Source organism: Mobula hypostoma, chromosome 22, assembly GCF_963921235.1.
Source record: "Mobula hypostoma chromosome 22, sMobHyp1.1, whole genome shotgun sequence".
NCBI classification, from domain to species: Eukaryota; Metazoa; Chordata; class Chondrichthyes; order Myliobatiformes; family Myliobatidae; genus Mobula; species Mobula hypostoma.
In genome coordinates this window covers 39,216,086-39,243,679 of record NC_086118.1, presented here as the reverse complement: position 1 = coordinate 39,243,679, position 27,594 = coordinate 39,216,086, and the positions used below count along the sequence as shown (strand labels likewise).

Genomic DNA, 27,594 nt, shown 5'->3' with positions numbered 1-27,594 from the left:
ATAGCTGCCTTCCGTTGTTTTTTAAAAACTTACCAATCCTCTACCTCCTCACTAATTTTTGCAGTATTATATGCCCTCTCCTTTGCTTTTAAGTGGTCTTTGACTTCCCTTATTGGCCACGGTTGCCTCTTCCTCCCTTTAGAAAGTTCCACTTTAACTCATCCCGCTGACTGCAATTTTGCCACTTCATCTCCTGTCCTTCCTCGCAGTCGCATTACACACTGCATCTGCAACATGTGCCATTCTCAGCAGAATCACTCTAATTCCCATTCCTTTTTATTAATTATTATTGAAAATCAACAAAAAATACATTAAAGTAGTCAAATCAACATATCAATACATAAATAAGACTTAAAGTATCAAGTAACCGATTAACCAAGCTAAACAGTATACCAATAATAATAAGAAAAAACAAAATGTTAAAACTATTATTTTTTTGGAAAAAAGAAAGAAGGTAAAAAGAACCCCTACTAACTGAAACAAAAAAAAAATCCCTAATAACCGAAAACAAAAAGAGAAAAAAACCCCATTGGGAGCACAACCCCGGAGCTATACGCCATACAAGCTTCTGACCCCCTTAGATTTAGGTGTAAATCACCCTTTCTGTACTGGTCATACTTTCCCCAGACGAGACCCCAGTGACCCAGAAATCTGAAACCCTGTCTCCTGCACCAATTCTTCCGCCACACATTTATCTGCCAAATCATCCTCACTGGCACATGGCACTGGCATCAATCCAGAGATTACTACCTTGCAGGTCCTGCTTTTCAGCTTTCCGCCCAACTCTGTATATTCTCTCTTCAGGGCCTCCTCCCTTTTCCCACCTATGTCGTTGGTACCAATATGTACCATGAATTCTGGCTGTTCACCCTGCCTGTTTGGAATGCTATGGACCGGATCCGAGACATCCTTGGCTCTGGCAGCTGGAAGGCAATGCACCTTCTTTATTTATTAATTTAGTGATACGACGCAGAGCAGGCCATTGTAGTCCCTCGAGCCATGCTGCCCCAGCAACCCCCACAAACTGGATAAACCCTAAGCTAATCACGGGTCAAGTTGCAATGACTAATTAACTTACCTAGTACATCTTTGGACTGTGGCCGGGAACTGGAGGATCCGGAGAAAAGCTATGCATTCCAGAGGGAGGACACAAAGAGACTCCCTACAGACCAGTGCCGGAATTGAACTCCAAGCTCCGGAGCACCCCGAAATGTAACAGCATCGCGCAAACCGCTACGCTATTGTGGCGCCCAGGTGCTTTCTGCTCCTCCAATTATGGAGTCCCGTATCACTACTGCACTCCTCTTCTTCCCCCCCTTTCCTTCCGAGACACAGAGCTAGAGTCGGTGCCAGAGATCTGGTCACTACAGCTTCTCCCTGTAGGTCATTTCCCCCAGCAGCATCCAAGGCAGTATACTTATTATTGAGGGGAATGGCCACAGGGGTACTCAGTACTCGCATCCCATTCCCATCCCCTCTTCTGATAGTCACGCAGGGACCTGCGTCCAGCAACTTTGGGGTGATTACCTCCATGTAGCTCCTACTTATCACCTCCGTATGAGCCAAATGTCATCGAGCTGCAGCTCCAGTTCCTTAACGTGGCCTCCAAGGAGCTTCAGTTTGATGCACTTTGCATAGATGTAGTTATCAGGGAGAGTGGCAGTCTCCCAAGTTCCCCACATCTCACACAAGGAACATACCACTCCCTTTGGATCCATTTTCAGTGCACTATGTCCTAACTGAAACAAAAACTTACCTAGAACCTCCACCTGTGCTTGCCAAGGACAGTTCCTGTCTAACCTTGTTGTGCCACAGCTGGGCCTCTCTAACAAAGCCTCACTCCAACAATGGCCACTCCACTCACACCTCTTTTCTTTTTATTAGCCCCACGCTGATTGCCACCTGCCGAGGAAAGCCGAAAAGCATGCGGGATCTTTTAAAACTTTGCACTGTGTCAACAACGAACAACCTCTCGTGCTGACTGTGGCCCGCTGAGATGGTTATATCATTAAAGGTGGCCATTTGCTCTGTGATCTCTATGCTGCCTTTCTGAGTGTTCACAACAGTCCTGATTCCTCACCTATTTCTCAGCCACCTATTCTTTCTCATGTGTCCTTCAACTTTCCACTGATTTATATATCTGCCAATATAACTTAACAACCAGCACATCCTCAGCCTGTGGGAAGAAACAAGAGAACCCAGAGGAAAACCACATGGTCGGGGGAAATCATGTAAACTCAACAGAGGCAGCACCCTGGGTCCCGGAAGCTACGGGTGTTGCTCTTATGACTTTCAAGCAAAAATCATGCCCCCTGTTAAGTGACATAGATAAGGCCTTACTTACAATGTGATCTCCATGGCAACAGAGCTCCACTGCTGCACTGGCCGTCCTCTTGGCCACTCCACCAGCTCGCTACCTGCCTGCCCAGTCCCGGAATACAGAGCCAGAGGTGTGGTGGGCTCCGTAAGCCAAACCAATCAACTCACTGGTTTGGAGCAATGAACAGCAAAGCATCGAGAGATGTGTTTTGATAAAAACAACAAATACTCAGTAGAACACTTCATGCCATGATTTAGAAACATAGAAAACCTGCAGCACAATACAGGCCCTTCGGCTTGCAAAGTTGTGCCGAACATGTCCCTACCTTAGAAATTACTAGGCTTACCCATAGCCCTCTATTTTTCAAAGCTCCATGTACCTATCCAAAACTTCCTTAAAAGGGGAGGAGGGAGGGAACGTGGACTCAGACCATGAGAGGCCTGCGTCGGGCATTTTCATGCCTTACAAGGCGCAGATTGGAAGTCTCTTAAAAAACCCTATCGTATCCGCCTCCACCACCGTTGTCGGCAGCCCATTCCACGCACTCACCACTCTCTGCATAAAAAGCTTACCCCTGACATCTCCTCTGTACCTACTCCCCAGCACCTGAAACCTGTGTCCTCTTGTGGCAACCAATTGCAGCTATGGGGAAAAGCCTCTGACTATCCACACGATCAATGCCTCTCATCATTTAATGGTGTAATTTAAGCATTTAAAAAATTATCAAAAGGAATTTCAGTTGTTTCCTGTTTAGAAGCGAACATGCCCACTGACATTTTGCAAAATTACTGTAATTCCTAGAAATAATTACTATTTTTACATAATTTTGTCTGCCATGTCTGGAACTGAGTTTCAGTGTTTGAAGGTTGTTCCACAATTTAGGTAGGGCCTAATATTACCTAGCATGATAAACTCTTTATTCCCAGATTACAGACTCTAACAATTATACTTCCTTTAATAATCAACGTTGCACTCAGTTTGTGGAGAATGATGAAAAATATGAAAGTCAAAAGCCTTTTTACAGGCACTCATACTGTTCCATGAATTTTGTATACAAAATAAGGAAGGCTGACTTTTTGATGCCAGAACTGCTAACGTTGATGCTTTTGTTCAATTATGGAATAATGGGAGATGAAAAGTGGCTCCTTGATGCTGTTAATGATTCCAGTTACATCAAACAGTGTCTGGAATCTGCTGACTTTACCACTGACTGGGATCGCAGGCCCAGGGCTATGATCTCACAAGCTGAGCAATTTTCGCAGCCACATTATGTCTCGTGGCAAATTGGGACTTGGCATTACATGCTAGTTGAACTGAGTGGGAATTCTCTTTGTGCTTTATGTTTTTTTTAAGGTAAGCCACACTGGCTGGATTCATACAAAGCTTCTTACGAGTACCTTCAACAAAAGGCCCACAATGACGAACTCTCGCCCCCGTTGCATCGCCCAGTAGTACCACAGGAGTCTTCTCTACAGAACCAGCAGTCACCATTGAAAACAGGTCTGCTAGTATTACTACCAGTTCGTGCTCAGCTTCCATTTCCTTTTTAGCAGCACGAGAATATTAAATGGAGCACCATTCTCCTTGAGTACTGTTGGATGAGAATAATCTGGGCATTATTTCCACTTTCTGGGGCCTCATTCCATTTTACTTTTGAGTTTTTATGTCTATAATTATGTCTATAATTGAAAACATGTGCCTTCGGCCATGAACTTAAGGGACAATTAACCATTTCATTCAGAAGCTGCGTTTTTTTTCCCATTTGTCAAGACCTTAACGTTGTTTGATTCCAGAAGGATCATCTTACATTTCGGATTCCAGCACTGAGACTTAATGCTACTCTCATCGGGGCTGCAACAGATTTTGAGGAATATTCATCTTTTCAGATCTTATTCATACAACGCAAACTTAGGGAACAGGTTCTGGAGATGAACAAAGAGCAGAATTTTGAGAACTTAAATAATTGGATCTCTGAGAAGCTCTATAGTCAATTGACAAACCAGTGTCTGCAAAGAGCCAACTCTGCTCTTAATACATATCATTTGTAGGAATTTGATTCAACATATCAGATAGTATTTTTATCTGTTTTCTATTAAAACAAGTCATCTGTGTATCTGACTGTAATTTCAAATCCTGCTTTATTCTTATTAAAAGCAGGAGTTGGGCCATCCACGTCAAAGCTGCGTAAAAAGAGCTACCTTTTAATCAGGAAGGAACTTCTTTAGCCAAATGGTGGTGAATCTGTGGAATTTGTTGCCACAGGCTGCTATGGAGGCCAGGTCATTGAGTGCATTTAAGGGAAAGGTTACGGGAGAAGGCAGGAGAATGGAGTTGAAAGGGAAAATGGATCAGCCATGATGAAATGGCAGAGCAGACCCAATGGGGCGAATTGGCCTGATTCTGCTCCTATCTTTTATGGGTGATTGAGACTTCAAAGGAAGAGTTTCACAGCAGTTTCTCTGAATTGAGGAGTGACCAATCAGCAAGAGGCAGTGTGTGATAAGAGCTACCTTTCAGTCAGGTCCATGTTCAAGGTTGAAAGGAGGCTTATGAAAATGATTCTAGTCTTGAACAGCTTGTCAAATGAAGAATGTTTGATGAGTCTGGACCCGTATTCACTGGAGTTCAGAAGAATGAGGGGAGACCTCATTGAAACCTATTGCATGTTGAAAGGTCTCGATAGAGTGGATGTGGAGAGGATGTTTCCTATGTTGGGGGATTCTAAGACCAGAGGACACTGCCTCAGAATAGAGGGGTGTCCTTTTAGAAAAGAGATGAGGAGGAATTTCTTTAGCCAGAGGGTGGTAAATCTGTGGAATCTGTTGCCACAGGCAGCTATGGAGGCCAAGTCTGTATGTATCTTTAAGGCAGAGATTGATAGATTCTTGATTGGTCAGGGCATGAAGAGATACGGGGAGATGGCGGGAGATTGGGGCTGAGAGGAAAATTGGATCAGCCATGATGAAATGGCGAAGCAGACTTGATGGGCCAAATGGCCTAATTCTGCTCCTATATCTTATGGTCTTGTGTATATTACCGTGATAGCTGATGCTTGGTTCCAAATTAGTTCATTGCAAAAACAAACCTTTGCATCTTTAAGATGTAACATTTGAAGTTTCTCTGAAAGGAATGTTTTTGAGTTTGACAATATGGAGAGAGGGTCAAACCTTTGAGAGAGTGCAGTGGATTAGAGAATTTGGAAAAGTTGCAAGTCAATATTGGTACTTTCACAAAACAGTTAGACTCTCAAGAACTTTAGAATGTTAGACGAGCATTTGATGGCTCTGGACCTCATTGGAATTTAGAAGAATCTGGGGAGATCTCATTAAAACCTATCAAAAATTGAAAGTGTTAGATAGAGTGGAGATGGAGAGGACATTTCCTATAATGGGAGAATCAAGCACAGCTGCAGAATAGAAGGATGTCCCTTTAGATAGAGATGAGGAAGAATTTCTTTAGCTAGAGGGTGGTGAATCCGTAGAATTCATTGCAACAGATGGCTGTGGAGGCCAAATCACTGGATAGATTTAAAGTGGAGGTTGATAGATTCTTGATAGGTAAGGTCTTGTAAAGTTACTGGGAGAAGGTAGGAGAGTGGGATCAAGAGGGGGGATAAAACAGCCATAATGGAATGGCAGAGCAGACTTGATGGGCTGAATGGCCTAATTCTGCTCCTATGTCTTCTGGTCCTTATCTGATCTAATCTAGTTTGTACCAGGATAGACACCAATACTTTACATTTGTCTCACCTCTTCACTAGAACTGACAACTGGTTATGCCAAAAGCATCATGGTTTGTAATTGAAATGGGGAAGAACATTCACTTCAAATGTGAATCGACAACAAAATGCAAGTTAAAAGCTTTGTCCTGTTTATACATGAAGTGCATTACAGACACAGTGTGGCTGTCATTTTGCAGCATAAGAGTTTCTACAGAAACTGATATGCATAGTACATTACTGTTAAGACTGCAGAAACTAGGCAAAGTTGAAATGAACTGAGCGAGATAAAGGATTCACTTGATTAGAATCGCAGTAGTAACTTGCAGGTGACTCTGATTCTGTGAGGTGAACCTTGGGTTTGTTACATTTCTTTTATTTAAATTTCTTTCAGAGGTACATCATAGTTACAGGCCCACACAATGTGACCAATTAACTTACTAATCTGCCAGTCTTTGGAACATGGGAGGAAACCAGAGTATCGGAGGAAACCCAGACGGCCATTGGGAGATCTTATCAACTCCCAATGGAGTTGATAAGATCAGATAGCAACAGGAATTGTACCTGGGTTGTTGGTGCTATAATAGCTAACTATATGCTATTTTGGTCTTGTGCAGATTCAATATCCCTCGCAAGTGCAAATTACAGTTGTTGCAGTTAGGTGTGCAGAAAACAGTTTCCCTTGAGCCTGAGACCTTCTTAGGTTTTTAGCATCTGCTTCCATTAAATACCACCTGCCAATAGAAATTTCATTTAGGAGAATCAGTCAGGTTCTGTTCCTCCCCATATCTTTGATTGTTCGTCTTGGCTTTGTTTCGACGTCCCTTTCCTCTCCCTTATGTTGGGCTGACATTCGAGCAGGCAAAATGGCTAAGCTGCAGCGAGAGACCTGACAGGCGTAATCAGCATGCTTTTGTTAAGCAAAGGCAGTCCGATTTCTGGTGGTCCCTGGACTGTGTTACACGCTGATTCTGTGTTTAAAAGTAAGCTATAACCTGGCTTCACAAATATCAAAGTTAGATTTATAGTGATGTGTCCTTGAAGAATTATGGTTTACCAGATTGAAAATCAATCGATCAAACCACAAAACAAAGAAATATAGTTGAACTCAACTTGGTGATTGACCATAAGAAGTTGTAGTATGGTACCAGTGAGAACGTCACATCGCCAAAAAGACTAACTAGATTAAAAACAGTGTACTAACTACAGACAGAGTAATGAGAAGGGCATCTGCTTCTGAAGGGCAGTAATTCAGTTTGGTGGGTGAGCCACGTAAGTACAGTGTAGTTTAAAGAAAATGAGCAAAATTAGATGTTATCTCCTCAACATCTGGTTTGCTGAAAGGATTTTTCAAACTGAAGTAAGTGTTGTTCAGTAACATGTTCAAAGGTTAATTTATTATCAAAGTATACAACTCTGAAATTCCTCCATTCTCCGGTAGACATGAAACCAAGAAAGAAGAGGAAGGCAGCATGAGCATCAACCCCCAAATCCCACCTCTCCACAAACAAAAATGATCAAAAATCGAACAGGCACATCAACCCCCAAATCCCCTCCTCCCGCACAAAAAACGAATAATAATGGAACAGGCACAAACAAACCCCAAATCCCCTCCTCCCACACAAAAAACGAATAATAATGGAACAGGCACAAACAAACCCCAAATCCCCTCCTCCCGCACAAAAAATGAGTAATAATGGAACAGGCACATCAAACCCCAAATCCCCTCCTCCCGCACAAAAAATGAGTAATAATGGAACAGGCACAAACAAACCCCAAATCCCCTCCTCCTGCACAAAAAATGAATAATAATGGAACAGGCACAAACAAACCCCAAATCCCCTCCTCCCGCACAAAAAATGAATAATAATGGAACAGGCACAAACAAACCCCAAATTCCCTCCTTCAGCACAAAATGCGAACAAAATGGATCGGGCCTGTTAACCTCTAAATCTCCCATCCCGCACAAAAACTGAGCAAAGCGGATCAGGCACGCCGAGCCCCAAGTCCCCATTGCCGCACAAAAAAATGAACAAAATGGATCAGGCACATTGACCCCCCCCCCAAATCCCTCCTCCTGCACAAAAAAAATTAATTGAATTAGGCATATTGACCCCCAAATCCCCCTCCCCCACAAAATAAACCAAGAAGATCAGGCCAAAAACACAGAATATAGAAACTATAAGGCTGAAAATAGAGTCCATAGTCCAAAGTCCACATCCAAAACGCAGAAAATACCTGGACGATATTCTTTGGGCCCGGATGCAGCAGCAGGTTCTTACCTCTCTGGTACAGAGCAACTGATCAAGAGACGCCCTTTGCATTCGCTTTGATGTTTCAATATTCCTTGTTGCTTTAATCGGCGAACAATGGGAGCTTTAAACAGTGAAATGGAGCCAAACATCGGGTTGTGCCCCATTCTGCAGCCTGCCCTTCATGAGGTTCACGCACGCTGCCTCCCAGAATCCTCTTGGAGACTGCAAAATGCTGGAACACCCAGGCGATCTCTTGACTTCTGAACTTGCCTTGATGTTCCAATCACCCTCGTTGCTTTAATTGGCGAACAATGGATGCGATAATTGGCAAAATGGGGTCAAACATCGGTTTGTGTGCAATCCCGCTGCCTTCTCACCATGAGATTTACTCCCGCTGGCTCTGCCTCCTGGAATCTCAGAGACTGCAGAGCGCAGAAACACCCAAACGATCTCCAAACAGCAAAACACGGGCTCCAACAGTTCCAGAATCTTTCAAGATGAGAAACAAACATAAAAGACATAAAAGAAGTGAAAAATATGGGTTCATGATCTATCCACAAGATGTTGGCCAAAGGAGCATTGTACGCAGGCGCCATCTTGACCGGATGTTGCTCCATGGAGAATATTTCGCACAGATTGCTGATAGTAGTTAAAAATGGCACGATGTGATTTACATAAAAAGAATGAGGAATATTTAATTAAAATCCATAAGAGACCCAAATATAGTTGTACTGTCCATATTCCTGAATGTTCAAATTAGCCAATTTCAGTTTTAGGTTAAATAATCCAGGAAAAACAGTGCGTGTCATCACTAGACACAGTTGCGATGCTCTCATCCGAGAGTTGAAAGTAGGTAAGACTAGAATTCGCAATGCAATGTTCAAAATACTCGTGGCAACTACAGAGGCTGATGCAGGCTGGCTGCGAAATACTGACAAATGTTAAAACCCTGTTCACAATCATTGAAAACATTCATAAACAATTACTATTTATGAGGCAAAACTAAGGTTTTATTAGTAGTCATTAGTCACTGAAATAGTCATTGGTTCAGAACTAATTAATAAAGGAAAGCCATCATAAATTAGTTAATGCTAACTCATGGGAAAACTACCAGGACTGCATTTACTTTGTTTTTGCTGATAGAGCGAAGGACTGATGAGGGCAATGTGTTTATGCTTTAATGTGGATTTTCAGGAGATGATGGATAACTCAATAGATAAGTAAAATTGAACTCCCTGGAATATTTATTTATTAAGCGTATAGCATGGTACCAGGCCCTTTCAGCCTAACAAGGTCATGCCACCCAATTACATCAGGTGACCAATTATCCTACGAACCTTTGTGAGTGAGACCTCCCATTGGCCAGGGTCGACCATGGATGGTACATTCTAACTCTCTAGATACGCAAGCCTGGGCAGTACGATATGGAAAGCAAGCTGTTGCCCATGTAGCAAGCTTCCCCTCTCCACAGATCCGATGAACCCAGAGAAACGGCAGACCCCGATACAGTTTGGTACGAACAGCAATGCAAGAGCCAGTCAGCGTTGAATTAAATGTAGGACTGCCTTAGGGACTCCAGCTCCGGATTTTTCCCTCGGGGTTTACTCCCGAAGCCTTCCCCATAAGTGGGTATAGCCGCAAAGGAGTGGAGTTTTGAGATCGGAATTTTCCTTCTCCAAGCATGGCTGATGGGCCCATCTGCCTAAAGCAACTGGTTTTAAGACACCAGTAACCCCCCTTTGCCTCTTCTCCTGTCAGTAGAAATGGTTCCACTGGGCTTAGTAGCTAAGCCACATGTGGAGGCCAGGAGCTGGACTTGGTTGTCAGAGGCTATTTGAAGCGCACGTCATGGGAGCATTTAATAGGTAGTGGGAGCTTATCCCTACTACCATCCCCGGCTATAATAACCTTAAGGAACCTCCTAAGCTTTACGCCTTCAGAATGTGGGAGGAAAACTGGAGCACCTAGCGATAACCCACGAGGTTACATGGAAAACGTACAAACTCCTTACAGACAGAAGTGGAATTGAACCTGGATCACTAGAGCTGTGTTCACGTTGTGCTAATTGCTACATTACTGAGCTGCCCTAAGTAAAAAAAAATAAATTAAAGAAAATGATAAAGTGCAGTGGCAGTAAAAGTAGGGTTTTATTATTTCAGAGGACCTGATTTGGGCCCAGCATGTAGGTGCAATTACAAAGAGAGCACAGCAGCACCTCTACTTTCTTAGGAGTTTGCGAAGATTCAGAATGACATCTGAAACTTTGACAAACTTCTACAGATGTGTGGTGGAGAGTATATTGACCGGCTGCATCACAGCCTGGTATGGAAACACCAAAGCCCTAGAATGGAAAATCCTACAAAAGTAGTGGATACAGCCTAGTCCATCCCTGCCATTGAGAACGTCTACACGGAGCATTGTTGCAGGAAAGCAACATCCATCATCAGGGACCTGCACAACCCAGGTCATGCTCTCTTCTCACTGTTGCCATCAGGAATAAGGTACAGGAGCCACAGGCCTCACACCACCAGGTTCATGAATAGTTATTTCTGTACACCTCAGCCATCAGATTCTTCAACCAGCAGGGATAACTTCACTCACCTTCACTTGCCCCATCACTGAACTGTTCCCACAACCTATGGACTCACCTTAAAGGGTTCTTCATCTCATGTTCTCGATATTTAATTGTTTATTTATTTATTATTATTATTTCTTTCTTTTTTGTATTTGCATAGTTTATTGTCTATTGCACCCCAGTTGAACATCCAGGTTGGTGTGGTCTAAAATGGTTATTATTCTGTTATGGATTTATTGAGTATACCCACAAGAAAATGAATCTCAGAGTTGTATATGGTGACATAATTTACTTTGGACTTTGAACTATGAACAACGAGTTGTCAATAGTTTTTCTTTTGTCTGGCAGATAAATGCAGTTGGGGTTTCCCCGACCACCTCTTAATATATATTAAATATTGATTAGAAACTAGAAGTCAGGATATATGGGTTAATTTCAGGTTGGAAAGATGCAGCAGTGGGGTGTCATGGGATAATTTCTGGGACCTGAACTACTTACAATTTGTATTAGACTGTGATGTTTAACAAGTTAAATGAAGATACTGAGAGTATTGTCAAATTTGCTGACATTTCAAGATACTGTAGATGGAAAAACAAATTGTGAAGAAGGAAAGAACTTGAAGAGGTACCGTACAGATACGTTACACAAGTGGAAAAATATGCCAGTTGGACTACACTGCGGGGAAATGTGAAGTTTAAGGAAAGAATGGGAAACAGAATAATTTTCAAATGGAGAGAAGCTGCTGAGTACCATTGAACAGAGGGGTCTGAATGTTCTGCTATGTAACAAAGAATTGCTTTATAGATGCAGCAAGTAATTAGGATGACTATACAGATTTGAAAGAGAATTATTGAAAAGGACCTGAGGGCAAAGAAAGGGACATTTTGCTTTTTTGGAAAGGAGTACTGGTGAAGCTGTCCCTAAAGTTGTTCTTTAAAGCAGGGGTTCATGGGAGAGGTTAATGGCAGAGGTCCAAGGCATAAAAAAGGTTGGGAACTCCTGCTTCAAAGGAAGCAGTTCAGAGAAAATTCACCGAGTCAGTTTCTGAAACTGTGGTAAACTGCAAAGTGATATATGAATATTTGATGCTGAAAGTAATTTTAACTGGAGGTGTAAAGGCAAATGCTGAATCCCCTATAAAACAATGAGATATTACATCCAGATCTGATCCCTGTTTGGTGTCAAAGTCTACGACAGAAGGTCAGGAGAATGAGATTGAGAAGGATAATAAGTTAGCTATCTAAGTTAGTTAGCTAATGGTGGAGCAGATTCAACGGGCCAAATGCCCTAATTCTGCTCCTATGTCTTATGGACTTATATGAAGGACATGAAGATGTCCCTAGGGCATTGTCATAGGGTAGAGACAGAGATTGGAGAAACTGCAATTGTCGTCCTTGGAGCAAAAGGGGTGTGGGGTGATGTGAGTGACAGTGTTCAGAATCACCAAGGACTGTAACAGAGTGAATTAGATCAAAGAATTCCCTTTGGCAGTAGGGCCAATTATTAGAGGACATCAATTTAAGGCAAAGGCAAGAGTGCAAAAACTGATAGGAGGAAATTACTTTTCTATAATCAAGCGGTATAATCTGGAACTTAATGGCTGAAATAAAGATGGAAGAAGTTTCAATCAGTACTTGACTGAAGAAAAATTGCAGGGCTACAGGGAAAAAGAGAACAGAGCTGATGTGAATGCTTTTGCAGAGAACAGACAATAGCGTGACGGTTAAGCTAGAAAGCAAGAGTTATGATTTTCTTCCATTCTTTTTGTTTCTATATCAGCAGATACACATTTCTGTTATCTTCAGGGGGATTTATGTTCTCCATCCTGAAAGGTGTCAACTCAAATTTTGTTACGTACTGACCTCAACGGAAATGAAAAAACATTGAAATGTAACTATGTTTCTTGGTTCAGTCCTGACCTCCAGCCTTGCGGACTTAGCTTGTTCTCTCTATGACCACATGAATTTCCTCCAGTTCTCTGGTTTCCTCTCACATCCCAACGAAATGCAGGTTGGTAGATGAGTTGGTCACTGTAAACTTTCCCTAGTGTGTAAGTGAGAGGTAGAACTTAGGAGAGCTTCTGAATATGTGGGAGAATAAAAATAAAATTATGAAAGTAGAATTCTTGGAAATAGATGGTTGGCATGGACTTGATGGGCTAAAGAGCCTGGTTCCATGCTGTATGTCTTTGACTTTTGAACATGTATATGCATCAATGGGAATTCAAAGTTAGCAAATTACTTTCTCAAGTAAGACCATAAGACTGTAAGTTTTAGGTGTGGAATCAGGCTATTTGGCCCATTGAGTCTGCTGCACTATTTCTTCAGGGCTGATCCAATTTTCCTCTCAGCACCAATCTCCTGCCTCACCGCTTGTTAAGCAGCCACATGTGTGGCACCTTGTCAAAGGCCTTCTGAAAATCCAAGTACACAACGTAACTGATTCTCCTTTGTCTATGACCTGTCCTGATGCAGGGTCTTGGCCTGAAACGTCGACTGCACCTCTTCCTACGGATGCTGCCTGGCCTGCTGCGTTCACCAGCAACTTTTATGTGTGTTGCTTGAATTTCCAGCATCTGCAGAATTCCTGTTGTTCTCCTTTGTCTATCCTGCTTTTTACTTCTTCAAAGAATTCCAACAGATTTGTCAGGCCAGATTTTCCCTTGAGGGAACCATGCTGACAATGGCCTATTTTATCCTGTGCCTCCAAGCACTCTGAGACCTCATCCTTAATAATCGACTCCAACATCTTCCCAACCACTGAGGTCAGACTAACTGGCTTATAGTTTTTTTTCTTCTTCTGTCTTTCTTCCTTCTTGAAGAGTGGAGAGACATTTGTAATTTTCCAGTCTTCCTGGACCATTCCAGAATCTAGTGGTTCTTGAAAGATCATTACTAATGCCTCCATGATCTCTTCAGCCACCTCTTTCAGAACTATGGGGTGTACACCATCTGGTCCAGGTAACTTATCTACTTTCAGACCTTTCAGTTTCCCAAGACCTTCTCTCTAGTTAAGGTAACTTCACACACTTTATGTCCCCTGCACCTGGAACTTTCACCATACTGCTGGTGTCTTCCACAATGAAGAATGATGCAACATACTTATTCAGTTAATCCACTACTTTGTTGACCCCATTATTACCTCTCGAACATAATTTTCCAGCTGCCCAATATCCACTCTTGTCTCTCATTTACACTTGATGTATCTGAAGAAAATTTTGGTATCCTCTTAAGTATTATTGGCTAGCTTACTTTCGTATTCTATCTTTACCTTTCTTAATGACTTTTTTAGTTGCCTCTGATTTACCACAAATCTTTGCTCTATTATATGCTCTCTGTTTGGCTTTTATGTTGGCTTTGACTTCTCTTGTTAGTTATGGTTGTATCATCTTTTCTTTAGAATACCTCCTCCTCTTTGGGAAGTACTGTATATATATCTGTAATACCATGGGCTTGTAGTTTGTTAAGCAGCTTCATGTGTGTCATCTTGCCAGAAATTCCAGCCGTCACCCCTGCCAGTGTTCTTTTCCAATCAATTCTGGCCAACTCCTCTCTCATGCCCCTGAAATTCCCTTTACTCCACTGTGATACTGATACATCTGACATCAGCTTCTCCTTCTCAAAAATTCAGGGTGAATTCGATCATATTATGATCACTGCCCCAAGGGTTCTTTTATCTTAAGCCCTCAAATCAATTCTGGTTCTTGTACAACACCCAGTCCAGAATAAATAATCCTTCAGAGGGCTCAACCATGAGCTGCTCTAAAAACCATGTCATAGCCACTCTAGAAATTCCTCCTTCTGTAATCCAGCACCAACCTGATTTTCCCAATCTACCTGCATATTGAAGTCCCCCATGACTATTGTAATATTGCCTGTTTGGCATACATTGTCTATCTCCCATTGTAATTTGTAGGCCACATCCTTACTACTGTTTGAGGCTCTGTATACAACTCCCATCAGTTCCTTGCCCTTGCAGTTACCCTTGCAGTTTCACAATGATTCACACCTTCCGACCCCATGTCACCTCTTTCTGATGATTTGATTTAATTTTTTACCAACAAAGCAATGCCTCTCCCTCCATCTTCCTGCATATCCTTTTGGTACAATGTGTATCGTTGGACATTAAGCCATGAGTCCGTGAAGCCTACAACATCATACCTGCCAATCTGCAACTGTGCTGCAAGTTCATCTACTTTATTCCGAATACTGCGCTCATTCAGACACAACACCTTCAGTCCTGTATTCACCCTCTTTTGTCGAACCATGTTCAACCTTTTGATCCCTAACTTTGTCTGAAGTCTTACCATCATCTGCCTCCACAACCTCTCCACTAACTGTTCTGGCAATCTGGTTCCCATCCCCTTACCACTCTAGTTTAAATCCTACCCTGCAGCATTAACAAACTTTCCCGCTAGGATCTTAATCCTCTTCCAGTCAGGCGTGAATCATCCCTTTTGTACAGGTCCCACCTTGCCTGGAAGAGAGACCAATGATCCAAAAATCTTATGCCCTCCCTCCTACACCAACTCCTTAGCTCCGCTTTAAACTGTATAATCTTCCTAGTCTTAGCCTGACAAGCACATGGCATGGGTAGCAGTCCTGAGAAGTAGTAGATAAACTTCAACTCTTTTCCCGAAGAGTAAATTCAGGTGATTTTATTGAATAGAAAAGGGCAGCACTTTAAAGCAGACCTCTGGTTTTGATTGAGGGCAATAGAAAGACATAATTTCATAAGGACATGGTTATCAATTGGTTACAGGTACGTGACCTCGGTGGAGTTTAAAAAAGAGGGGGTGTGGGAATGTCATTGAAACATACTGAAAAGCCTGGATAGAGTAGATGCAGAGAGGGAGTGGGAGTGTCTAGGACCAGGAGGCACAGCCTCAGAGAATGAGGACATCCCTTTAGAACAGAGATTAGCCTGAGTGTGGTGAGTTCATTACCACAGACGTCTGTGGATGCCAAGTCATTGCGTATACTTAAAGCAGGGGTATACAGGCTCCTGATTAGCCAGTGTGTCAAAGGTTACACGGAGAAGGCAGGGGAATGGAGTTGAAAGGGATAATAACTCAACCATGGTGGAACGGTGGAACAGACTCAATGGGCCGAATGGCCAAATTTGTTCCTATGTTTTATGTTCTTATGGTCTTACGCTGTTGCACGTAGACATCATCATGGCCATACAGAACAGTCATATGATTTCATGTTTGCTGGAACAGGCAGGGAGATTAAACAGCATCACCTCCGGATGAGGCGAAACAACTGTCACACTTGTGTATTTTTCTCTCTGGGAACACCAGGGCGTGTTGGAGGCTGATGTGTGCAAATGGTACCTCAATCCCCTTCAGAAAAACATCTACTGCCATAACTATTCCAACATTACTTTACGACGTCAGCATAGGTAGGCTGCGGGGTTGGGAATTCAAACTGAGATTGTACTGTGAAAGCGGTAATCTTTCCATTTTCTCTCCTCATAATCAAAGTGCACTTTATGACCAGAGCCGCTGGATGCAAAACAAGAGCAGTCACCGTTGATGTTCCTCGGTACAAAGTGGACCCCACTTCAGTGGGCTTCTTTCTGTGGCCGTCGTGTGTTGAAATACAACGCTGCTCTGGTTGCTGTAACACCAAAGCCTATAGGTGCATTCCGTCTCATGCAACGTACAGGCCCTTTCAGGTAGGTACTGAAATGCTGCTTTCATATTCTCTAACTGGAGCTTTTTATGAAGTCTCAGAAGCTGCTCAGTAACCTGAAAATTACGTCTTCAGATAGTTCAAACCTTAAAAGTCTATGGCTAGAGGTCATAGGTTAAGGTGAAAGGTGAAATATTTAAGGGGAACTACTTCACTCAGAGAGTTGTGAGATTGTGGAATGAGCTGCCAGCGGAAGCAGTGGGCGTGGGTTTGATTTTAACAGAAATTTGGAGAAGTGCGTGGATGAGAAGGTCAATTTGGCAGAACAATAGTTCGGTATGGACTAGATGGGACGAAGGGCCTGTTTCTGTGCTGTAGTTTTTATGCTTTGTAACTCCAGAAATTAACTGATTTAAAAAAACACAATGGAGCTGGTGTTGCATGTCTACTTTTTGTTTTACTTTAGTGAGATGATGTGAGATTTAGTAGCGGGATAATGACATAACGGCATTCTCGTACTGTGTAGATGTAATCTGTAATAAATTATGTAAACAAAGCATGCCTAATTAAACAATATATTTACAGTACTACTGAGATATTACTGAAACATTAAAGAGACTATATTCCTCCCTGCTTGGCGATAAACTCAATATAGAATGCATCTCAACTCAAAAATGTAATGTACTCTCTAGTCATTATATATATATATCCATACACATATACACATACACTATATATATTTATATAGTGACTAGAGAGCATGTCTATAACATCTATATGTATGTGTATTGAGGCTGTGAAACAATCTCAGGTCTGGGGCCTCCTCCATGGTGGTTGGAGGAGTTGACTCTGAGATTGCAGGAAGTGATTCTCAGAGCTCTGGCCATTTCTCTTCTCTAACAATTGGCTCTGCTCTCAGCTGATTGATGTGGCATCTCCAGGTGATATCAGATGCAATCTCCACTGTGTCCAGAGAGGTCCAGTTCTGTCCTTAATCTTTCCAAGTACCCACTTTTGATCACCTCTGTAGTCCCTCACCAGGACTGCTTGTCCAGGAGTGAAACATCGAACCTCCTGGTTTGAGGAGCCCTCAGTTTGTCTCAGCTGTTTGTCCTGCCTACTCCTTCTGCGATTGGAATTGAGGAGATCGAAGCGTGAATGCGAGGGACAGCCTAGGAACAGCATGGCTGGTGAGTTGTTGGCTGTGGAGTGAGCTGATCTTGGCATCTTCTGGATGTGTTGGCATCCTGAACAGTGCATGGCAAACTGTTCGTTCTGCTGATCTATCCCATCAGACAAATCTTTGAGCCAGTGCTTTCATTTTGTCCACACCTAGATGACCAGCATGTAGCTCCTCCAACACTTCAGTTCTCAGCTTGGGTGGTACAACAACTCTGAATCCCCACATAAGGCAACCTCCATCAAGGGAAAGTTCATCCTGGCACTGGTAAAAATGGAAGAACTGGAATTTCTGATGCAAATTCCAGCCATTTTGGGTTGGCATGTAGACCTGAGACAGTTTGTGGTCCTTTCTGGTTTCTCTTTGGATCATCTCTGCCATAATAAGGAGACTTTTGATTTGCATTAGGGAGAATACATTAAGAGGAGTGTCCTCTTTTGTAAATTTTTCAGAATTTCCTTTTCCAAGGTTAAACTGGACAATCCATCAGCAGTTCCATGATTAACTGTCCTCTTGACTTCAGTCTTGTAATTGTGTCCTCCAAGAAAGAGAGCCCATCTCTGCATTTGTGCCTCTGCTGTTAGTGGAGCTCCCCTCTGTGGGTTGAAATGGACACCGGAGGTTGGATCAGTAATGAGGGTAAACTCTCTGCCACACAGGTACTAGTTGAAACGGTGTACACCCCAAACCAGACTCAAGGCGTCTCTGGTAATTTATGTGTAATTAACTCAGCAGTGGTAAGAGAATATGATGCAAAAGGGCATTCTCTTCCATCACTCCTAACATGTGACCTGACTGCACCAATGCCATGAGGCAAGGCATCACAGGCAAGCTTCATTGCATGATATGGATCATAATGTGTGAGTACAGAGTCTGATGTCACCATTTCCTTTGTCTTTTGGAAGACCACCTCACACTGTTTTATTCATTGCCATTTTCCCCCAATCTGTCATAATGAGTTCAAGGTGGGAGCACAGTAGCCAGGTTCGGCAGGAACTTGTTACAGTAATTGACAAATCTTAAAAAGAACCACATGTATGACATGACCATTTGCCTGGGGGCATCCACCACTGCTTGAATTTTATCAGCACTGCTGTGTAAAGCTTGTGCATCAATGGGGTGACCACAGTCAGTGACGCTTGGTTTAAAGAATTCATGCTTGTTGCATCATGCTCCGAGCCCATACTTTAATCTTTTTTACACTGTCTTGAGGTTTTGGAGAAGTTCCTTGTCTCTGGTCTCTGGCAACAGTGATGTCATCCAGGTAACGCTAAGTGCTTGAACAACCTTGCAGCACCTGGTCCATAGCTTCCGGTCCGAGCGCAGGTGCAGGTGTTACTGTAGGATTTTATGCCTAAAGGATCTGAGAGCCATTTTATGTGCTTAATGTAAGTTGCAGCCCTTTACTTCCATTATGAACAAAACAAAAACAGTCACCTTAAACTGACATTATAATGTCAGATACTATCTCTCAAAGTGAATGCGACAACTCAGTGATGGTGTTTGTGAATTACGTATAACAGTTTCTATTAGTACCAGTGTGTGTCATCTGTCACCCATTACTTTATCGTACACTACTCCAGAAATAAACTTTTTATAGCAATAAAGACCTTTGTGAGTGTTTATGATGAGAAACCATTTGGACATTTCGTTCACTTCCATCTGAAGGTAGGCCTCAGCTAAGTCTGCTTTGCTGAAGTGTTTCCCTCCAGAAAGGATGCAAAGATATCCTCTATCCTGGACAGAGAACTTTAAGTATTGCATTTAAGATCACCACAGATCCTGAAAAGACTGATTTTTCTTGGCTACTGGGACCACTGACATTGCTCATAGGTTCCACTCAATCTCGGAAAGAATTCCTTCAACCTCCCTGCGATCTAGCTCACTGGCCAGTTCATAAGAAACCATATGGGTTTTGCAAAACTTGGGTGTGACATTTTCAATTAACACTAATTTTCTCTTGATAGGTTTGAGTTTTCCGATGCCTTCCTTGAACACTGCTATGGCATCATTCTTCATTTGCTTTCAGTTGACTCTATGACAGGATATTACGTTCTAAGAATTGACATATTTAACATCGAAATGTTGCAATTCAAGTCAATGGGGCATGCTGTTTGATGTGACAATTGGCTAATTCTGTTCCATCTCATTCTGCCATATTTATTTATTGAGATACATCGCGGGCTTCCGGCCCTTGAAGCCACACCTCCTAGCAAGCTCCAATTTAACCCTAGCCTAATCACGGGACAATTTACAATGACCAATTAACCTGCTAACCAGTGGGGGAAAACTGGAGCATCCAGATAAAACCCACACATTCCATGGGGAGGATGCACAGAGTCCTTACAGATGATGTCGGAATTGAACTCCGACACCCCAAGCTGTAACTTGTGCCACACTAACCACTACCCTATCATGGCACCAAAATCAGATTGTACAAAACGCCAAGCAAAGTGGACTAGAAGCTGAATGGGAATCAGACAACTGTAGATGCTAGAAATCTGAAATTTAAAAAAAAAGATGTGTTCCTGGAAAGAGAAACAGAGTTAGCATTTCAGGTCATCTGAGTTTTCACTGCACTGGATGGGCAACAGCAGTTTTAATTTAGTCATAGAGCACTACACTACTGTAGTGTATTTAATATTACAGTCATATCTGAGTAATATTTTAAATATACTGTTTGATTAAGCATTTTTATTTGTTTACATAATTCATTATGATTTCTAAGTACAAAGTACACGAATGGCATTTGTCATTACACATCCTAATTGAGTGCCTCACAAGAGCAAAATTAAGTAGAGATGTATCCCTGGCTCCCATGTTCTTCTTTCGAATAGTTCTTCTTTCTGGAGTTAGAAAACATAATGATGGTGAGTAAGTTTTAAAAAGTAGCCAAGGTGATTACCTATCTGTTGAAGCACAGCACGTATTTTCTTCACAAGGAGAGAGAGAGAGAGAGATGGTTGAGCTAAAAATAGGCAGAAAGTGGACAAAATTCACGGGTTTATAAACAGTGAGAACTGGGTGATATTGATAATAAATAAATAAAGCAGAAATGGCTGGCTCCAGCAGAAAGATAGACACATTCGATTGAACAGCGGATAACTGGGTGTTGTATACTGAACAAATTGAGCAGCATTTTGAAGCAAATGAAATAGCCAATGAAAAGTGAGTGCCAATTTTGTTGAGTGTAATAGCTGGAAAAGCAAACAAGTTTAACTGCTCCAACCAAGCCAGCCAGAATGAGCTTTGCTGATATTGTGAAACATTTAGAACTAAAACCATTGTTGATTGCAGAATGCTTTTGTTTTCATAAGTGAAATAAAAAGGAAGGAGAGTCCATTGCAGCTTGTGTAGCTGCGCAAGCATTGTCAGTTCTTAATGATGCACTGAGAGATCATTTAGTTTGTTGAATCTTACAAAAAAGCATTAAAAAATGGCTCCTAACTGAACCACAACTCACATTTAAAAGAGCAGTTGAAATCACTGTACCAATGGAAACAGCAGCCAGAAGCACAACTGAGTTGCAGTCAGGAACGAAGGTGAGCGTGAAAAAAGTTGCAACGTCAAAACAAAAACCTTTCTTGCCAGACAAATTGTGTTACTGTTGTGGCAGGGGTTCACATATAACAGACCAATGCAGGTTTAAAAGTGAAACGTGCAGAAAATGCAACAAAGTAGGACACATACAAAGAGCATGTCAGGCAGACATAAATAAAGGGACTGCACAAGGAAGATAAAAAGTCAAATTGCAGTTTTGAAAAGAGCACCAATCTGATGCTGTTGATGAAAAATCTGATAATGATGAGAGTGACGCAGATTGGGTAGCCTTGAGATTTATAGTGTGAAAACTAACAGCAAACAAGCAATAAGGCTTCAACACTGGAAGTGAATAGCTAGTTAATTAAAATGGAATTGGACATTGGGTTGGCTATTTCAGCCATTCCACAAAATGGGGTTGAACGGCATTTCAAAGATTCTGACCTGAAGCATGCAGATATCCAACCAAGAACTTACACTGGAGATAAGATAACTACTGTGGGAATGATGATTGTAACAGTGAAATACAACTACCAAGTTACATTGGGCTTGTATGTGGTAAAAACAGGAAGGCCAGTCTTGTGGGGGCACGATTGGCTGAGGCAATTGTGACCGATTGGAGATCCATCCACTATTTGCATACCACATCCCCTGATCCTGTTTCTGGATTGGCAACAAATGGAGAGAGGGCACCTACATTTATTTACAATATTAGCTTCTCCTCCTGATTTCATATTTCGCCGTCAGCAGCCCGCCGAGGAGAAGGGAAACTCTGATTTTAAACCTCTGCTGCCCTGCAGCCACACCCACCCATGGGAAAGGCTTCAGGAGTAAACCCTGAGGAAGAAATCCGGAGCCGGGGTCCCTAAGGCAGTTCGATGTCGTTTACAACTTCACTCTGGCAACCTCTGCGACGACACTGGTGCCAAGCTGTATCGGCGCTTTCTCTTCCCCTGGACAACATCAGTGACGTGGAGAGGGGGAACCCACTGCATGGGCAACAGCCAGTTCTTCAGATCTTCCCACCCGTTCTTCAGATCTTCCCGCCCTGGAGAGGACACGGTCCACCAGAGGCACAAACCCATGATCCCCTTGGATCGACGGCTGCCTACTAAATATATTTGAAGAAGGGCAAACACTTGAGCTAATTTGTCACAGATAGTCTCCACAGACATTAAGTTAGATCAGTGTCAGTTTAAAGTACCGGTGTTTGCTGAAGGAGATCAAGTCTAATTTCTTTATTCAAACTTTTTGATGGGACATTTTACAACTCTTTGAATTTTTTGTTTGAAAGATTGGGGCCAGGGAATGGGGTATTATGTCCTGGGTTTGAGGAGGCAGAGAGAGGGTTGCTCTAACTGGCACCGTCATCTAACTACAGATTCAGAAAGGTGCAAGGAATTGGTATTTGAACACATGAAGACGCATAGTGGCTAATGTGAAATTTCAGGCCTGAGACTGGGAGTGGGAGGAGGCCAGGCTGTGTGCATCTAATTCTGGTTGACTGACCCAGTAAGTATTCAACTTGTTAGTGGCTTGGATCTCTAAGATGGAGAATCTAAAGGAAAAGAGACAAGAGGAGAATTTATAATTAACTCAGAATTTATAAGCTGAAGTGTAAAGAAACAAATTGAATAACTAATTTCCACCAGAAGGTAGGTTGGTATTAGTGTAATAAAAATTTAAAGAGATTGAAGTTATCTGTAGGTTGGGCAACATCGTTAATATTTAATGCTGAATTTTCCTCCCATATCAGAGTCAGAATCCGAATCAGGATCAGAATCAAAATCAGGTTTATTTTGTGTGAAATTTGTCATTCTGTGGCAGCAGTACAGTGCAATACATATAGAATAAAATCACTGCAAACCACAATAAGAAATATAAAAAATAAGTAGTGCAAAAAAAGAGCAAAATTGTGAGGTAGTGTTCATAATCTGCTTGGAAATCTGAATGCGGAGGGCAAGATGCTGTTCCTAAAATGATGAGTGTGTGCCTTTGGGCTTCTGTACCTCCTCCCTAATGGTAGTAGTGAGAAGACAGCATGTCGGTGTGGTGAGAGTCCTTAATGACAGATGCCAGATGCCAGCTTCTTGAAGCGTTGCCTTTTGAAGATGTCCTCACTGCTGGGGAGGCTAGTGCCCGTGATGGAGCTAGCTGAGTCAACCAAATGAGTATCAACATGAACTGTTAATTCTGTTTTCTCTCCGTAGTGGCTGCCTGACCTACAGAGTATTTCCAACATCCTGTTTTTATTTTGTATTTTCAGCATTTGCAATATTTTGATTTCGTGCTCAGTTTATGACCTCTACAGAATCTGGGACAGAAAAACAAGAAAGGAACTTGTCCCAACCACATTTGTGCATAACATCTACTCATTATTGACCAAGCTTAAGCAACCTGGCACGTATTGAAACACATCCTTGTAAAATTAATGTGCTTACATTGGACATGTTTGAAGTTAGACTTAACTTCCTAATTTAGATCCAGTAACTAGATTGGAACAAAAGTTCCCTTTTGCTGGAATTACACTCTTTTAGAGCATAGCACTGGTAAATACTAATCAGCAGTACTATTTAAATAGCGGGCAGACCGGGGTTAATAAATATGTTCTTCAACTGTTGCCCAAAATAATCAGGAGAAGGCTCAGGTTAGATATTATTCTATTTTAACCCACCCATCTTGTAACAACCTCAATATCAGGAAACTGAATAGTTCCTTCTTGCATCACTTCCCTCCTTCGGTTAATCTGTCTTAACTTATCGAATTCATGCACAACACAACTGGACTGTACAATCTTTGCAGTCCTATTCTTTCACTCCCAATGCTGCTTGTCGCACTTCAACCTTGCTCTTAATAGTGTGCTCTAGCCCTTCAGGGTGCTTTCCCCAATACATTAGTCTGCTCTATTCGGTGATGTCCTAGTCTCAGATACTGGGAGTGCCAGACAGCATCCCCTGCAGTCTCCAGCCAGACTCATTACTCAAGTTCAAAAAAATGTGTCTGAATTGAAGTAGATGAATATATTTCCTGCAAATGGAATGGCTTGAAGTTCCCACTTGGCACAAAAATTTCCAGTGTGCATTTCCCATTAAACCACTTGTTTCACAAGCATAATATATATTGTATGACTCATTTGAGTATTCTATATACTTTAATATGTGAATTATTTACACTTGTTTAATTCCTATTCAATATTAATGTACAAAAGACTTTTGTTTACAGTATTATTATTCAAATCCCTTTAAGGTGGGTATCCTTTAATTTGTTAATTTTATTCCCTTGAATGTAATTAATCATCCTCATCATTTATTTAGTCTATATGCTGAATTACATTAAGTCGTAGAACACCACAGCATAGAAACAAGCCCTTCTGCTTACCTAGTGTATGCCAGCCTGGTTTTCTGCCTGATCCTATCTATCTGCACACGAACCATAGCCCTCTATACCTCTCTCATCCACCGATCTATGCACACTTCTCCGAAACGTTACAATTGAACCTACAATTGGCACTTCAGTGACAACCCATTCCACACTCACAGCACATTCTAAGTGAAGTAGCCCCCCCCTCAGATTCCCCGTAAATATTTCACCTTTCACCCTTTAACCTATGACCTCTAGTTCAGTCTCACCCAGCCTGAGGGGGAAAAGTTTGCATGCATTCTAACCGATGGTTATTCCTTGTCCGTGTAATTCCCACCTGCCTCCCAGGTATCTTTCTTGGCACCCCTCACCAAATTCCTGTCTGTACTCCATTTCGCATTTGCTTTGGGATTCATTTGTCCCCACGTTGCTGCGGAAGGAGTTGCTTCTGTTCAAACTGTCTCACATGCAATGTGCATTGATGTTCGTATAATTATCAAAATTATATTTTTTTATTCAATGGGTTGTGAGATCTGACATGTACTTCCTTTGGAGGTACAAAACAAATATATATCTAACACAAGTCAGAAGCTGGAACACGTATGTTGATTAATGCAATTGAATTACACTCATGTTCTTCAAAGGTTTTATCAGAGGAATAGGTATTGCACTATTAACGTCATTACCTGTGTGTTTTTTTTACTTTCTATGCTCTCTAAAGAAATATAAGCTCAGTGCACTGTTCTTCATTTGCACAGATAGCAAAGATAACCTATCGATATGGTCAGAAAGAGCTCACCATTCACACTGTAAGCATCAGAGAGCATCTAAGCTGCAACTGTACAGACCTAGCAAAGTTAAATCACTCAAGGTGAGAGACTACGCAGAAATGTCTAATGGAATCAATGTTATGTGGTCTTTTCTCTAGGGTGCTCTGTGTAACAGTGTTTCGGAGTTAATCAGCACAGAACATACCTTCAGATGTATAATTTTCTGATCCACGTCCAATATTCATTGTATAGGATGATACTAGAATTGCTATGATAAATCAGTTAAGCCAAATATGTCAGGGAAACAAAAGAATTGAGAAATGATTAAAGTAGTACTTAGTGCTTTTCAGTGGATTCTCCAAGTGCATTAACAATAAGAAAATAGTTTTTGTACCGTTATTCATAACCCCAGAGCATCCAAAGCTGGTTTGCCATTAAGGACAACGGTTGTAATGCAGAGAATGTGTAAATTAGACTGTATGAAAGAGGTGCCATTAAATCAGTGAACAAAATAACTAGATTATCTATCTTTAATGATGTAGGACCATGTTACCCTACAACTTCTGTTCAGTGCTGATAGAATGAAGCCCTAGAAATTGGACCAAGTGACAATGGTGATATTTCCAAGAGACCGCTGTGTATGTGAATTAGAGGGGTACTTGCTGGTGGTGGTGTTCCCATGTTCCTGCTGTTCTCACACTTCCGGGTGTTAGGATCACAGGCTTGGGAGGTGCTAGTCAGGAAACCTAGGCAAATCTAGAGGCAGAGGAGGATATCTGATATACTGGCCTTTGACCTCCAGTTCCTCTCCGAATTCTGCACTTGCCCGAGCCCATGTGGAAATCTGAATGTCAACAGCTGCCAACTGCTGATTCCCTGCAGAAATGTCAGTTGCCAGGCAAAATGATTCCACCCTCCCATGTTTCAGATCAAGTGTCGCTTAACAGAGAAATTCACACTGCACAGTCGTTGCGGATTATCATTGACTTTTCCTACACATGTTTGGAGATGAAAAAGTACTCGCTGGGCCCACCATCTGGGTTTTGCTTCCTTCCCCTCCCAGGCTGTTCTGAAGCTGGATCAGTGGCTCCCTGGTTAGTCCGATGGAGTCCAAGCTCTCCCAGTAGCTATATCAGAAGCAACAAAAATGTTGTTTGCTCTGGAACTCTTCAGTTATTTCTCTGGCAGTAATTCTGTCTTGTTTACCAATGGTGCAACTGCATTCTTCGGTAAATTCAGTGGAAGTTCCACAAGCAAGAGTTAAAGAATGCAGTAGGCAAAAAAAAAAACAACCGCACACAAGAAACCAATTATTTCCACTGCTAAATCAATCGTTTTGCTCCTGGTCATGGTTAGTTCAGAGTCCATTCTTTGAACTTAGGTTTGCAGACTAACTAATTTCAAAAAACATGAGAAAACTGCAGATGCTGGAGATCCAAATCAAAACACACACAAAATGGTGGAGGAACTCAGCTGGCCAGGCAGCATCTATGGAAAAGAGTAAACAGTTGATGTTTCAGGCCAAGACTCTTCATCAGGACTGGAAACAAAAAGGAGACTTTATTACTAATTTATTTTTATGATCTCCCTAAATTTTATCCTGAGGAATTTTTGACTGAATTTAAACTCTATTAGCACTTGAATACCCTCCAAGTGGATTCACTAAGAATTCTGGGGGGCGGGGGGATGATTTTTGTAACGATGTAAGCATTTTTTTTATTGTATATAGTTTGAGCACTTGGCCAAGTGGTTAAGGCATTGGACTAGTGACCTGAAGGTCGTGAGTTCGAGTCCCAGCCGAGGCAACATGTGTTGTGTCCTTGAGCAAGGTACTTAATCACACATTGCTCTGTGATGACACCGGTGCCAAGCTGTATGGGTCCTAATGCCCTTCCCTTGGGCAACATTGGTGTCATGGAGAGGGGAGACTTGCAGCATGGGCAACTGCCGGTCTTCCATACAACCTTGCCCAGGCCTGTGTCCTGGAGAGTGAAGATCCATGGTCTCACAAGACTAACGGATGTCTTTACTATAGTTTTTTTTCTCTTCTTATGATCTTAATGAATCTTAGAGACTCAAACCCAGAAGCGACGACAGTCGTCACATTTCACCCTAGAGATCACCTATAGGAGGACGGCCTTGGGTAGTTCGTATCAATCTGTTATTTGGTCACAGAAGATATACCTCACAATGCACTTGTTCAACAGGAGCTATTGGGGTTCAATAGGAAGCAGGTCTCT

The 27,594-nt window shown here is 42.0% G+C and overlaps 2 protein-coding genes across 7 annotated transcripts in view; one reads left to right on the top strand and one right to left on the bottom strand.

Annotated features, from left to right (window-relative positions):
• LOC134360288 (platelet-derived growth factor subunit A-like) overlaps nt 1–27,594 on the top strand; it is an 85,565-nt gene that overhangs the window by 55,707 nt on the left and 2,264 nt on the right. For 3 of the 5 annotated variants that reach the window (XM_063074468.1, XM_063074467.1, XM_063074469.1), the window contains 3 exons: nt 3,674–3,820; nt 16,354–16,547; nt 25,343–25,455. In XM_063074468.1, the coding sequence (XP_062930538.1) occupies nt 3,674–3,820; nt 16,354–16,547; nt 25,343–25,455 (454 nt within the window). The remainder of the gene's footprint in view (nt 1–3,673; nt 3,821–16,353; nt 16,548–25,342; nt 25,456–27,594) is intronic. The other 2 variants (XM_063074471.1, XM_063074470.1) reach the window with 1 other exon arrangement.
• The window catches only part of fam20a (FAM20A golgi associated secretory pathway pseudokinase), a 100,100-nt gene continuing 92,887 nt past the window's right edge, over nt 20,382–27,594 (bottom strand). Inside the window, exons 12-13 of one of the 2 annotated variants that reach the window (XR_010021307.1) lie at nt 22,734–22,782; nt 20,382–20,530 (exon numbers count right to left, since the gene is read on the bottom strand). The gene's annotated coding sequence lies outside the window, so the exon portion shown is untranslated. The remainder of the gene's footprint in view (nt 20,531–22,733; nt 22,783–27,594) is intronic. The other variant, XR_010021306.1, reaches the window with a different exon arrangement.